The 15,020-nt window shown below is 38.2% G+C and overlaps 1 protein-coding gene across 2 annotated transcripts in view; it reads left to right on the forward strand.

The window, feature by feature from the left end:
* nadka (NAD kinase a) overlaps positions 1–10,366 on the forward strand; it is a 29,995-nt gene extending 19,629 nt beyond the window's left edge. Inside the window, 4 exon segments of one of the 2 annotated variants that reach the window (NM_001017580.1) lie at positions 414–513; positions 2,132–2,289; positions 2,508–2,590; positions 4,111–4,360. In NM_001017580.1, coding sequence (NP_001017580.1) covers positions 414–513; positions 2,132–2,289; positions 2,508–2,590; positions 4,111–4,258 — 489 coding nt within the window. In that variant the 3' untranslated portion in view covers positions 4,259–4,360. 2 annotated transcript variants of the gene reach the window in all.
* The last annotated feature ends 4,654 nt before the right edge of the window (positions 10,367–15,020 follow it).

The raw sequence follows: 15,020 nt of genomic DNA on the forward strand, positions 1-15,020 counted from the left end.
TCTCCCTTTGTATGTGTCATCAGAGGGGGAAAGCTCCACCCACTAGTAAGCATCTCTCTCTCTCATTAGCATAAACAGCCCTGAGTGAGAAGCAGCCGTCCAACATTAGTTTGGACTCTACCTCTAAAGGCATTTGTAGCTCCACCTTATTCTGAAAAGAGCACAGTCTCATTTCAATTTAAAGTGACAGTCCCCAAACACCTCTATTGGATCAGTCAGTTTCAGAGAGTTATAAAGCATATTTTGTGTGATATTTTGAGCTGAAACTTCACACACACTCTCTCTAGGGACATCAGAAACTTATTTTACCTAAAAATAGGCACAATAGGTCCCCTTTAAAATGTGTTTCCATTTTTAGTGTCTTTCAGGTGTTTTCATATTTAATGCTTATTTTCTGTAACTCTGCCTGTCAGGTGCTGAATGAAGTTGTTATAGACAGAGGGCCGTCTTCATACCTCTCCAATGTAGACTTGTTTCTGGATGGTCACCTGATCACCACGGTTCAAGGAGACGGTTAGTGTGAAACATCATTCATTTACATTATGGATATAGAATAATAGAATACAACTGAATAGAATAGAACAGAATAGATTAAAACTGAAATAAGTAAAAAATGAACTAAACCGAATAGAACTGAATAGCACAGAAGTGAAGAGAATAAAGTAGAACTGAACAGAATAAAGTAGAACTGAACAGACTGGAACCAAATAGAATATAGTAGTACGGAACAGAATAGAATAAAACAGAATAGGAAAAAAAACTGAATAAGAATAGAGCCAAATAAAATAGAACTGAACAGAATATAAATGAATAGCATAGAACTTAACAGAATAAAGTAGAATTGAATAGAATAGAACTGAATAGAAATAACCGAACCAAGTTGAACGGAACTGAATAAGAATAGAACAGAATAGATTTGAACCAAATACAATAGAACTGAACTAAACAGAACCGAATAGAATAGAAACAAATAGAATAGATTTCAACAGAATAAAGAAGAATATAACTGAATAGAATATAATCAAATTGAATAGAACTGAATAGAATAGAACTGAACAGTATAAAGTACTGAACAGAATGGAAACAAATCAAATAGAATAGAATAGAACTGAACTGAACAAAGTAGAACTAAATAGAATAAATCAGAATAGATTTAAACCGAAAAGAAGAGAACTAAACCAAACAGAACCGAATAGAATCTAATAGAATAGATTACAACAGAATAAAGTAGAATACAACAGAATGGAGTATAATCAAATAGAATAGACCTGAATAGAATTGAACCGAACAGTTTAAAGTACAACTGAACAGAATGGAACAAAATAGAATAGAAATAGAGAACTGAACATAATAGAAAAGAACTGAATAGAATAAAACCGAATAGAATAAAACAGAATAGACTAGAACTGAATAGAGTAGAATAGAATTGAACAGAATCGAATAGAATAGAATTAAACAGAATAGATTAAAAGCGAAGAGAACAGAACTGAACCAAAAAGAATAGAACAGAATAAAGTAGAATAGAATTGTATGGAATATAATCAATTAGAAAAGAACTGAACAGTATAAAGTAGAACTAAATAGATTAGAACCAAATAGAATATAATAGAACTGAACAGAATAGAATAAAACAGAATAGATTAGAACTGAAGAGTAGAATAGAAAAGAACCGAATAGAACAGAATAGATTACAACCGAATAGAACAGAACAGAATAAAATAGAATAGAACTGAATCGAATATCACCAAATAGAATAAAACTGAACAGAATAGACTAGAACAGAAGTAAAATAGAACTCAATAGAATAGATGTAAAAACAAAATAGATCTGAACAGAACAGAATAGAACCAAATAAAATAGAACCAAATAGATTAGAACCAATTAAAGTACATTAACAAAAATTAAACATTAAAATTTAAAATAAAACAAAATAGAACCGAACCGAATAGAAAAGATCTTTCTTGTTATTGTCACAGACAGAATGAAATTTAAAAGTGCTCTCCAGCAGTCCCTGCTACATTCATTCTGTCTCGAAAGATCTGAATAAGTGCTAGAGTTGCTGAAAAGAATTAAATCTATAGTGTTTAAATAAGAATAAGCGTGATGTGTTGCGTGTTGTTCTCTCTGTCAGGAGTGTTGGTGTCGACTCCCACTGGAAGCACAGCTTATGCAGTGGCAGCCGGAGCCTCCATGATCCACCCAAACGTGCCCGCCATCATGATCACTCCCATCTGCCCGCACTCTCTGTCCTTCAGACCCATCGTGGTTCCAGCCGGCGTGGAGCTTAAGGTGAGTCAAGCGGAACCAAAGTCAACGTATATATATATATTACAATTGAGCACAGTATATTGTTTCAGCATCGATATCGCAATGTGCACATCTGCATTCGTCACACACAGCATGTGTAATGTCCAGCTGTAATTCTAGTTGAGCAGCTACAATTGTTTTTCGTTGCAAAATTTCCCCATATTGTCGTGAAAGTTCACTAAACACTGCTGTGCTTGCAGATAATGCTGTCCCAGGACGCCCGAAACACGGCCTGGGTGTCGCTCGATGGCAGGAGACGCCAGGAGATTGCATGCGGAGACAGGTGAGCGCCTCATGCATCTGTGTTCAATGCCAATTACCCGAAAGTTTCAAGCGATGATTTACTGAACACCTAAATTGAAGGTGCAGTGTGCAGGATTTGACACCTAGTGGTTGAACTAGCTATTGCAGTCCAAATTCAAAACATTAGAGAGGGTTTCTCCTAGAAAGATGACTCCACACACACACACAAGGGTTGCCAGATTGACAACTCAAAAGATTTTTGCACACTGAATTTTTTGTTTTCTACTCGACTTTTTCAGCTGGAAAGTAGTATTTACAGCGGTAAACGTTGTTTTGCATCAGCTTTGGTGCAGACGTGACAGACAGCATAGTAAAGCAGCTTAGTTTGTGTCTTGTCAACTAAAACACACTCAAGGTGTGACTTTTGCTGCTTGTTCAAACAACTTAATTGTTTTATGTTCAGTCCACTTTAATTTGTAAAAATAGTTAAGTTAAATTAATTAATTGATTCTTTCAACATGAAAGAATTGTGTGTAATCAGCATTTTTTGCAGTGCATGACCCATTTATTTAATTATTTACTTATTTATTTATTTACTTATTAATTTAATTATTTACTTATGTATTTACTTGTTTACTTATGTATGCACTTGTTTATTTGCTCATTTATTTACTTATGCATTTACTTATTTATTTATTTATTTATTTATTTACTTATTTACGTTCTTGTTTATTTATTTACTTATTTATTTATTTACCCATTTATTGATTTACCTATTTACTTATTCATTTAATTATTAATTTATTTACCCCTTTATTTATTTATTTACTTAATTACTTATTTTTTACTTGTTCACTTAGTTATTTATTTACTTATTTAATTTCTTATTTATTTACATATGTACTTATTACCTTATTTACTTAATAATTTACTTATTTACTTGTTTACTTGGGTATTTACTTATTTAATTACTTATTTACTTGTTTATTTATTTATTTATTTATTTCCTTACTTATGTATATTTGTTTATGTTCTTATTTAATTATGTAGTTATTTATTTACTTATGTAGTTATTGATTTACTTATTTATTTATTTACTTATGTATTTACTCATGTACTTATTTTATTATTTACTTATTTATTTACCCTTTTATTTAATTATTTACTTATTAATTTATTTACCCTTTTTATTTACTTGTTTACCCTTTTATTTCTTTACTTATTTAATTATTTAGCATTTTATTTATTTACCCTTTTATTTATTCACTTATTTACTTATTTATTTACACTTATATTTATTTATTCATTTACTCTTTTATTTATTTACTTATTTGCTTATTTATTTACTTATGTACTTAGTTATTTATTTACTCCTTTATTTATTTACTTATTTTTTATTTACCCTTTTATTTATTTATTTAATTTTTTACTTATTTACTTATCTATTCACTTAATTACTTATTTGCTTATTTGTTTACTTATTTATTTACTTAGCTACTTATTTATTAATTTACTTACTTATTTATTTCTAACTGTTGTTATGCTCTCTCTGTTGTCCAGTATCACCATCACCACATCGTGTTTCCCTCTTCCGTCCATCTGTTTCCGTGATCCGGTGAACGACTGGTTCGAGAGTCTGGCTCAATGTTTACACTGGAACGTCCGCAAGAAGCAGAGTCACCTCTGTCTAGAAGAGGAGGATTTCTGACACATTCCGCCAAACCGCTTCACTGTCTGACACCATTCAATCCCACACAATCAACCAGGTCGCAATTCATCTTACCAAAATAAAAGAACATTTTGCTTTAAACTGAATTAACTTTTACATTTTCCTCTAAACAACTTACGTATTACTCTCATTATTCTCAAATATGACAGTCTCGTCTCTATAATATTCATTTAATTTGGTGCAATTAAAGGGATGGTTCACTTAAAAATTAACATTTCCTGCTAGTTTATTCATCCTGGGGTTGTTGAAGATGTAGGTGATGTTTTTTGTTTCTTCAGTAGAAAATTTCCTGCAGATTTTTAGCTGAATTGATGCTGCTTGGGGAATCATATAATGGCAATCAATGGTTACCCGTTTTTGAGGGTAAAAATAAACACATATAAGCAAGTCTAAATAAATAGCCATGGCTCCTGATGACACACTGAGCTCTTATGAAGCAAAACCATCAGTCTGTACAAGAAACTAAACATTATTTACAATATTTTTAGCTTTATTATATTTATTATTAGTCTGCATGAGTGTTGGCTGGAGATTAAAGCTAATAGTATTGTAAATAATGTTTTATTTCTTGCATTTTTTCTTCAATCTATCATCAGGAGCCTCGAAGATTGATTTGGAGTCATTTGTATGTGTTTATTTTTAATATTAAAAACGGGTCACCATTCACTGCCATTATATGAATCGCCAATAACCAGAGATCCAGCGTAAAATCTTCTGTATTGTTCTAGGTGTTGAGAAAAAGTCAGCTAAATTAAATGTAAAATGTAATTTTTTTGTGAACTATGCCTTTAAAGCTGCTATATGGAGTATACAGCGGTGTATACATACTTGAGAGTGTTTATGGGAAAAGAGTATTAATTGGGGAAGAGAAATTAAGCTATAATTTTTACAGGAACAATCCACTTTTTTCTGGAAATTGGCTCATTTTACAGCTTCTCCAGAGTTAAACGTTGGAGATTTACCGTATTTGAATCTTTTCAGCCAATCTCCGGATCTGGCAGGAGCACTTTTAGCTTAGCTTAGCATAAATCATTGAATCAGATTAGACCATTAGCATTTCATTCGAAATAGTTTAGCCATATCACCCTAGCAAATAGCTACTTTTAACTTTTCGTCAGTCTTCGTACACGATGTAACTACAGGAAATTCAAGCTACTCATTTTAATTTCAGAGCAAGATGCTAATGGTCTAATCTGATTCAGTGATCTATGCTAAGCTAAGCTAAAGGTCCTCACATAAGGCACAGGGATCGAAAGGAATGAAAAAATGGTAAATAAATAAACAAAGTGGAGTGTTTCTTTAAACTTGGGATGAATTGTGACCACGATTTATGACTCTTTCCATTCCATTCTGACTAGCTGAAGCTTCATGTGTTGTCAGTTTTTGACCCATGGGGTCATTTAAAGGATTGTAGCAATAACTGAATTACAATAGATCATATTGTGCCTTATAGAGCATTGGATCAATGTCGCTCATGTACAGGAAAAACTCAGCCGATTCGAATGTCATCATATAATCACATCATGTTATGGATTGAATGTGTATTATAAGTGGTTATCAGCTGATAGATATGGGATACTAGTCGGCTCAGTAGGCTGTTATCATCCATCCACATGGTTAATCAGCTATAGATCACATACAGCTGCAGCCGGAAGTTAACAAGAATTATTCATTCATTTTCTTTTCACTTAGTCCCTTTATTAATCAATGGTCGCCACAGCGGAATGAACCGCCAACTATACCAGCATACGTTACACAGCGCATGCCCTTTTAGCTGCAACCCATCACTGGGAGACATCCATACACACTCATTCACACACATACTCTTACACTATGGGCATTTTTAGCATACTCAATTCACCTGTACCACATGTGTTTGGACTATGGGAGAAACTGGAGGAAAACCCACGCCAACACCGGGAGAACATGCAAACTTCACACAGAAAGGCCAACTGACCCAGTCGAGGCTCGAACCAGCGACCTTCTTGCCGTGAGGCGAACGTGCTACCCACTGCGCCACCGAGTCGCCTTGAATTGTTTACATGGAGTATTAATTATCAGTAGTTTAGCTGATTAGCCATGTGGATGGATGATAGTAGGTAGGTGCAGAAGGCCCCTACTGACCCATATCTATCAGCTGATAACCACTGATATAACACCCATTCAGTTGAGTGATAAGGTTCGAAGCGGGTGAAAAACTATAGTTACGCCATATTTAGAATGTATCGTCAATTTGTAACATATCAAAGCTTGAATATTCATTCTATTTTGAAACTACTGGATTTTTTCACTACAGGTCAGTAATCTTAATAACGATTGTGAAAAATATCCATAAGTTAACAGTTTTCTGTATTTTTTATGCTCTTGAATAGCTTTATGTGACTTAAACCACAACTTTTAATGTTGAAACATTTAAAAAAACGTGACTTATTGATATTTTTAATATTTTGAAGTGATATATTGTCTGTATTGGAATCTTAAATTCGTTCGATCATTTTCTTTTCGACATAGTCCCTTTATTAATCTGGGGTCACCACAGTAAAATGAACCGCCAACTTATCCACCACATGTTTTACACAGCGGATGCCCTTTCAGCTGCAACCTATCACTGGGAAACACCCATACACACACTCATACTCTACGGTCATTTTAGCTTACCCAATTCCCCTATAGCGCATGTGTTTGGACTTGTGAGGGAAACCCACACCAACACGGGGAGAACATACAAACTCCACACAGAAAGCCCAACTGACTCAGCCATAGCTCGAACCAGCGACCTTCTGGCTGTGAGGCGATTGTGCTACCCACTGTGATGCCCAGGAATCTTAAATTATTTTACAAAAGCCTGGTAATAATCTGACAGCATTTCTCGATTATTTTACAGACTTATTTCTATACATATATAGTATTTATTTTACAATATATTGTTTCAAAACTACTAAAATGACAATAAAAGTCACTTTGATAAACCGTAGTGTTGTATGCTACAGGTCAGTAAGAAACCTTATTAACAAAATATCCATGAGTTAACAGTTTTCCGTATTTTTTAAGCTTTGTGTGACCTGAACAACAACTTTTAATGTTGAAACGTTTTTAAAAAAGTGACTTTTATTGATATTTTTAATAGTTTGAAGTGATATGCTGTCTGTATTAGTGTTTTAAATTATGGTATAAAATCCTGGTAATAACCTGCCAGTACATTTTCAGTTATTTACATACTTACTTCTCTCTATATAGTATTTATTATGCAATATATTGTTTCAAAACTACTAAAATGTCAATAAGAGTCACTTTGTTCAACTGTAGTGTTGAGTTTTCAACATCAAAAGTCGACTTAGCGGAAAGTAAAAGCTCCATAATGCAATTCATGGCTGTAAATAAGTGGGAAATCCCTGTGAATCATGAAATACGGAAACTGTTAATGCAGGGATGTTTTAGTTACAGCTTACTAAAGGTTGCAGCAATGATGCTTTTTTATTATTATTTTTATAGCCCAAAGCCATGAAGAGGTTTTATTCCATGGCAGAATTACAGCAGGAACATAAACACTACAAAAAGAAGTAAAGTCTCGAATGTGGATCAAGCTCCTTCTCTGAGATCAGGTTATTATGCAGGACACAAAAAATCATGTGATCATAATATGTAAACGTTTGTCTTTTATTGTAGTTTATTTTAGCTGCTGGCTAGCGCTTTACTTGAAGGGGTGTTCATAAGACTGTCAGGAAACCTCTATAATCATGATATGACACGTCTCAGTGAGATCTTATGCATGCTTATAACATCTGTTATTAAGCATCATTTGCTCAGTTATGTCATTTTAAATGCAAAGATCATAAGTCTGTTCAAAAGGCTGTCATTAAACCTTTATAATCATGATATGACACGTCTCAGTGAGATCTTATGCATGCTTATAACATCTGTTATTAAGCATCATTCGCTCAGTTATGTCATTTTAAATGCAAAGATCATAAGTCTGTTTATAAGACTGTCATTAAACCTTTATAATCATGATATGACACATCTTAGTGAGATCTTATGCATGCTTATAACATCTGTTATTAAGCATCATTCGCTCAGTTATGTCATTTTAAATGCAAGGATCATAAGTCTGTTCATAAGACTGTCAGGAAACCTTTATAATCATGATATGACACGTCTCAGTGAGATCTTATGCATGCTTATAACATCTGTTATTAAGCATCATTCGCTCAGTTATGTCATTTTAAATGCAAAGATCATAAGTATGTTTATAAGACTGTCATTAAACCTTTATAATCATGATATGACACATCTTAGTGAGATCTTATGCATGCTTATAACATCTGTTATTAAGCATCATTCACTCAGTTATGTCATTTTAAATGCAAGGATCATAAGTCTGTTCATAAGACTGTCAGGAAACCTTTATAATCATGATATGACACGTCTCAGTGAGATCTTATGCATGCTTATAACATCTGTTATTAAGCATCATTCGCTCAGTTATGTCATTTTAAATGCAAAGATCATAAGTATGTTTATAAGACTGTCATTAAACCTTTATAATCATGATATGACACATCTTAGTGAGATCTTATGCATGCTTATAACATCTGTTATTAAGCATCATTTGCTCAGTTATGTCATTTTAAATGCAAAGATCATAAGTATGTTTATAAGACTGTCATTAAACCTTTATAATCATGATATGACACATCTTAGTGAGATCTTATGCATGCTTATAACATCTGTTATTAAGCATCATTTGCTCAGTTATGTCATTTTAAATGCAAGGATCATAAGTCTGTTCATAAGGCTGTCATTAAACCTTATAATCATGATATGACACTTGAATGTGAATGAGATCTTATGCATGCTTATAACAACTGTTATTAAGCATCATTTGCTCTGTTATTTCAGTTTAAATGCAAAGATCATAAGTCTGTTTATAAGACAGTCATTAAACCTTTATAATCATGATATGACACAAGATCTTATGCATGTTTATAACATCTGTTATTAAGCATCATTCACTTAGTTATTTCATTTTAAATGCAAAGATTATAATTATGTTCATAAGGCTGTCATTAAACCTTATAATTATGATATGACACTTGAATGTGAATGAGATCTTATGCATGCTTATAACAACTGTTATTAAGCATCATTTGCTCTGTTATTTCAGTTTAAATGCAAAGATCAAAAGATTGTTCATAAGGCTGTCATTAAAACTTTATAATCATGATATGACACCTGATAGTGAATGACATTTTATGCATGCTTATGAAAACTGTTATTAAGTGTCATTGCCTCAGTCATGTCATTTTTAAACTCAAAGATGGCATTGTTTGTTATAACAACTTTACATAATTAAATAAATCAGTTTTTGTCTTTATGAAAACGTGATGTCACCAAGACAACAAAGCCTGTCATAAATCTGTCATAAACATGATTGTCATGAAGCCATTATAAATATGTCATGAATTTTATCCCAGCATCTCTAATATGTTTTTGGCCTCAACTACAGTGTTACAAGCTGAATTAGTCATTAAAGCATCATCAAATGTTAATAACGCTTTATAATGAGTTACGACACTTTTATTGAGATGTTTTAATGACAAATCCTGTTTGTTCCACTAAAACCGTGAGAAGAAAAATATTCATGACATGATTATAATAACAGTTGTCATAAGCATGCATACAATCTCATGTGCCAAATCATGATTATAAAGGCTTTATGACAGTCTTATGAACACCCCTTCAAGTAAAGTGCTATCAGTTGTGCTAAAAATGAACTGAAAAAGTCGACAACTTTAATACTGAAATCATTCGGGTTTGTGTGTGTGTGTGTGTGTGCGTGTGTGTGTGTGTGTGTGTGTGTGTGTGTGAGAGAGAGATGGCCTGTTTGATTGAAATTATATTGTTTTGTATCAGGATAACAGAGATAAACCCTTTTGTAACAGTTTCACATTTCAGCGTTGACCTTTTACTCCTCAAGTTTACATCATATCTGACCTTTTGCTTTGCTGTCAGATTTTTTTATTATTATAACTGTTATTAATGTGTTTTCATAGCAAAATAATTGATAATAAAATATTAATCTGTTTACTTCTGTTGTCAAGTTTGGTGTTATTAATGCAAGTGTGTATTTGCTGTTCTGTGACTGATGAATTTCAGATGTAGCCATTCATTCATTTTCATTCGGCTTAGTCTCTTAAAACAGTGGAATGAACCGCCAACTACTCCAGCATACGTTTTACACAGCAGATGCCCTTCCAGCTGCAACCCAGTACTGGAAAACACTCATACACACTCATTCTCACACACACACACTCGTAGAGAGAAGAATAATGACATGCCTCAATGCCTGCCACAGGAGTTGACATGACTGTGAGCAAGTCACATGCTGTTATAATCAGCGCTTTACAGATTACTCCACCTTTTTATAACTGATGGAACAGAGATGACCAGGGTTAACAAAATGTTTCATTCCGGAACCCACCTAGGCAAGTAAGTCGATCTCAAGACCCACCAAAATATCTTAACTGGTAAAAAAGTTGTAATTCAATTCAGCTTTATTTGTATAGCGCCTTTACAGTGTAGAATGTGTCAAAGCAGCTTCACATGAAAGATCATAGTGAATTGAAACAGTGTAGTTTTCAGTGTTTAAGCTCAGTTCAGTTCAGCTCTGTTCAGTGTGGTTTAATAATCACTGCTGAGAGTCCAAACACTGAAGAGCAAATCCATCCATGCGCAGCTCTACAGATCCAGAATCATGCAAGCCAGTGGCGACAGCGGCAAGGAAAAAACTTCACCAATTGGCGAAAGCGAAGAATTAATAAACCTCGAGAGAAACCAGACACCACCATTTCTCCAATGGCCAAACGTCTTGTGCAGAGCTGCAGTCTAGGCTCCGGAGATTGGAGAATGCTGGACCTCAGCGAGACTCGTCTGTCCCTGGAGCGTCACAGAAATCGGTCTCATGCTCTCCACTCCTCCATGACCACCACAGCAGCTGCTCAGGATACAGCCTGGTCCAGGATTATGGAAACCTTGGGATCATCTCTTCGCTGGTCTCTAAATGAGAAGGCTTGACCTCCTTTACTCGACTTTGCTTTTCTAGGTACTACCAGAAGCCTTGAGTTTTGAGATCTTAAAGAAAGTGTTGGATTGTAGCGAGACAGAAGGTTGGTTAGATAAACAGGAGCTAGATTATTTAAAGCTTTATAGGTAAGAACAGGGCCGGCGCGTCCATAGAGGCGACCTAGGCGGCGGCCTAGGACGGCAGATTAGAGAGGGCGGTGTCCCCGACATTACCCTCAGCACTCACGCCCTCAGTTATATCCGCGTCTAGGGCTGCGTCCACGACACTACCCACATCACCCGCGCCCTCAGTTATATCCGCGTCTAGGGCTGCGTCCACGACACTACCCACATCACCCGCGCCCTCAGTTATATCCGCGTCTAGGGCTGCGTCCACGACACTACCCACATCACCCGCGCCCTCAGTTATATCCGCGTCTAGGGCTGCGTCCACGACACTACCCACATCACCCGCGCCCTCAGTTATATCCGTGTCTAGGGCTGCGTCCACGACACTACCCACATCACCCGCGCCCTCAGTTATATCCGTGTCTAGGGCTGCGTCCACGACACTACCCACATCACCCGCGCCCTCAGTTATATCCGTGTCTAGGGCTGCGTCCACGACACTACCCACATCACCCGCGCCCTCAGTTATATCCGCGTCTAGGGCTGTGTCCACGACACTACCCACATCACCCGCGCCCTCAGTTATATCCGCGTCTAGGGCTGCGTCCACGACACTACCCACATCACCCGCGCCCTCAGTTATATCCGCGTCTAGGGCTGTGTCCACAACACTACCCACATCACCCGCGCCCTCAGTTATATCCGCGTCTAGGGCTGCGTCCACGACACTACACACATCACCCGCGCCCTCAGTTATATCCGCGTCTAGGGCTGTGTCCACGACACTACCCACATCACCCGCGCCCTCAGTTATATCCGTGTCTAGGGCTGCGTCCACGACACTACCCACATCACCCGCGCCCTCAGTTATATCCGCGTCTAGGGCAGCGTCCACGACACTACCCACATCACCCGCGCCCTCAGTTATATCCGCGTCTAGGGCTGTGTCCACGACACTACCCACATCACCCGCGCCCTCAGTTATATCCGTGTCTAGGGCTGCGTCCACGACACTACCCACATCACCCGCGGCCTCAGTTATATCCGCGTCTAGGGCTGTGTCCACGACACTACCCACATCACCCGCGCCCTCAGTTATATCCGCGTCTAGGGCTGCGTCCACGACACTACCCACATCACCCGCGCCCTCAGTTATATCCGCGTCTAGGGCTGTGTCCACGACACTACCCACATCACCCGCGCCCTCAGTTATATCCGCGTCTAGGGCTGCGTCCACGACACTACACACATCACCCGCGCCCTCAGTTATATCCGTGTCTAGGGCTGCGTCCACGACACTACCCACATCACCCGCGCCCTCAGTTATATCCGTGTCTAGGGCTGCGTCCACGACACTACCCACATCACCCGCGCCCTCAGTTATATCCGCGTCTAGGGCTGTGTCCACGACACTACCCACATCACCCGCGCCCTCAGTTATATCCGCGTCTAGGGCAGCATCCACGACACTACCCACATCACCCGCGCCCTCAGTTATATCCGCGTCTAGGGCTGTGTCCACGACACTACCCACATCACCCGCGCCCTCAGTTATATCCGCGTCTAGGGCTGTGTCCACGACACTACCCACATCACCCGCGCCCTCAGTTATATCCGCGTCTAGGGCTGCATCCACGACACTACCCACATCACCCGCGCCCTCAGTTATATCCGCGTCTAGGGCTGTGTCCACGACACTACCCACATCACCCGCGCCCTCAGTTATATCCGCGTCTAGGGCTGCATCCACGACACTACCCACATCACCCGCGCCCTCAGTTATATCCGCGTCTAGGGAGGCAGAATAGACAGGGCGGTGTCCACGACACCCTCATCACCTGCGCCCTCAGTTATATACACATCTAGGGCGGCAGATTAGAGAGGGCGGCGTCCCCGACATTACCCTCACCTTTCTCGCCCTCAGTTATATGCGCGTCTAGGGCGGGGTCCGAAACACTATCCTCACCACCCGCGCCTTTAGTTATATCCGCGTCTAGGGCGGCATCCATGACACTACCCACATCACCCGCGCCCTCAGTTATATCCGCGTCTAGGGCAGCGTCCGCGACACTACCCTCACCACTCGTGCCCTTAGTTATATCCGTGTCTAGGGCGGTAGAATAGAGAAGGCGGCGTCCGCGACACCCTCATCATCCGCGTCTAGGGCGGCAGAATAGAGAGGGTGGCATCCGCGATAGCTTCCTCACCCCCATTACCCCCCTTACCTTAGGGTTGTGGGTGGCGTGACCGTCCTTTGCCTAGAGCGAAAGTTCAGCTTGCTCCGGCCCTGGATAAGAAGCAATATTTTAAATTCAATACGAAACTTAACAGGCAGTTAGTGTAAGGAGGATAACGTTGGGGTGATCTGTATGTTATATTTTGTAGACCTGGTAATAACTCTGGCGGCTAGCTGAAGTTGGTTAGAGAGGATGCTGGGCAGCCAGCAAACAGAGCATTGCAGTAATCAAGCCTAGAGGTCATAAAAGCATGAACTAGCCTTTCTGCATCAGAGATGGATAGCATACCTTGTAACTTAGCGATATTTCTCAGATGAAAGAAGGCAGTTTTTGTGACATGGGATTTATGATTTTCAAAAGTAAAATTGCTGTCTAATATGACACCCAGATGTTTTATAGTAGCGCTAATGCTAACTTTGCATCCCTCTAATTGTAGGGATAAAAAGTTATGTATACAGCTATACAAATATACTCCTGATTTACTGTGATGAATGCACAGCATTTCCTCTACCTGAGAGCCAAATCTAATAGCTATAGGATTCTATGCGTTAGAAGAAAAGATGAAAGGTTTTTTAGATCTTATTAAGAGTATTGTTAGTTTTAAGGTTATCTATAAGCTAGTGCGCAAAGGGACAAAATTCACATTTAGGGTATATAAACCTGACATAAACATCTAAATCTTGCAGATTGTCATCCGCCTAAATAGATCAACCATTTTTGTTCCATCTCCTCATACTTTAGTTTCTCATCAAATCTTCTGACCAATCAAATGCTCTCTTGTGTGACATGCCCCGCCCCCTTCTTCTCATTGGCTGTTCATTTAATGCGCCCGAGCTCATCCACTCTCACTGGCAGAGCTGTGAACAAGCAAAACGCTATTGGCTGTTTTTCTTTTTAAAAAAGGGGGAGGGGCTACTCAATGCCCCACCCTTTCTCCATGTTTTAATTGAGATTACGTCAAACATCGAATAAAAAAATGCACATTTCAAAGCATTTCACAGGAGCTCTAAAGTCTACAAAAGGCATGAGTGTACTTCCCCTAATAAAACAGCCCTTTCTTCCTATCAGTGGTCAGTCAAGCGGTTTTTCCTCCTTCCTTGTTCCTGCACTGTTTCTTCATAAGACAGTCATTCTTCAACAGGAGAAAAAGGCCAGCCTGAGTAAACACAATACAGCTGCAGAGAGTGAAAAGCCTTTATTGTGTAATCATGACGCCTGTAAAAGAGGAACAGTGCCTAATATACATCACTAAACACAGTAGATGAGTGATAAAGAGTTTCCAGCAGGAAGACCGACTGATAAAACAATGATTT

Source organism: Danio rerio, chromosome 8, assembly GCF_049306965.1.
Source record: "Danio rerio strain Tuebingen ecotype United States chromosome 8, GRCz12tu, whole genome shotgun sequence".
NCBI classification, from domain to species: Eukaryota; Metazoa; Chordata; class Actinopteri; order Cypriniformes; family Danionidae; genus Danio; species Danio rerio.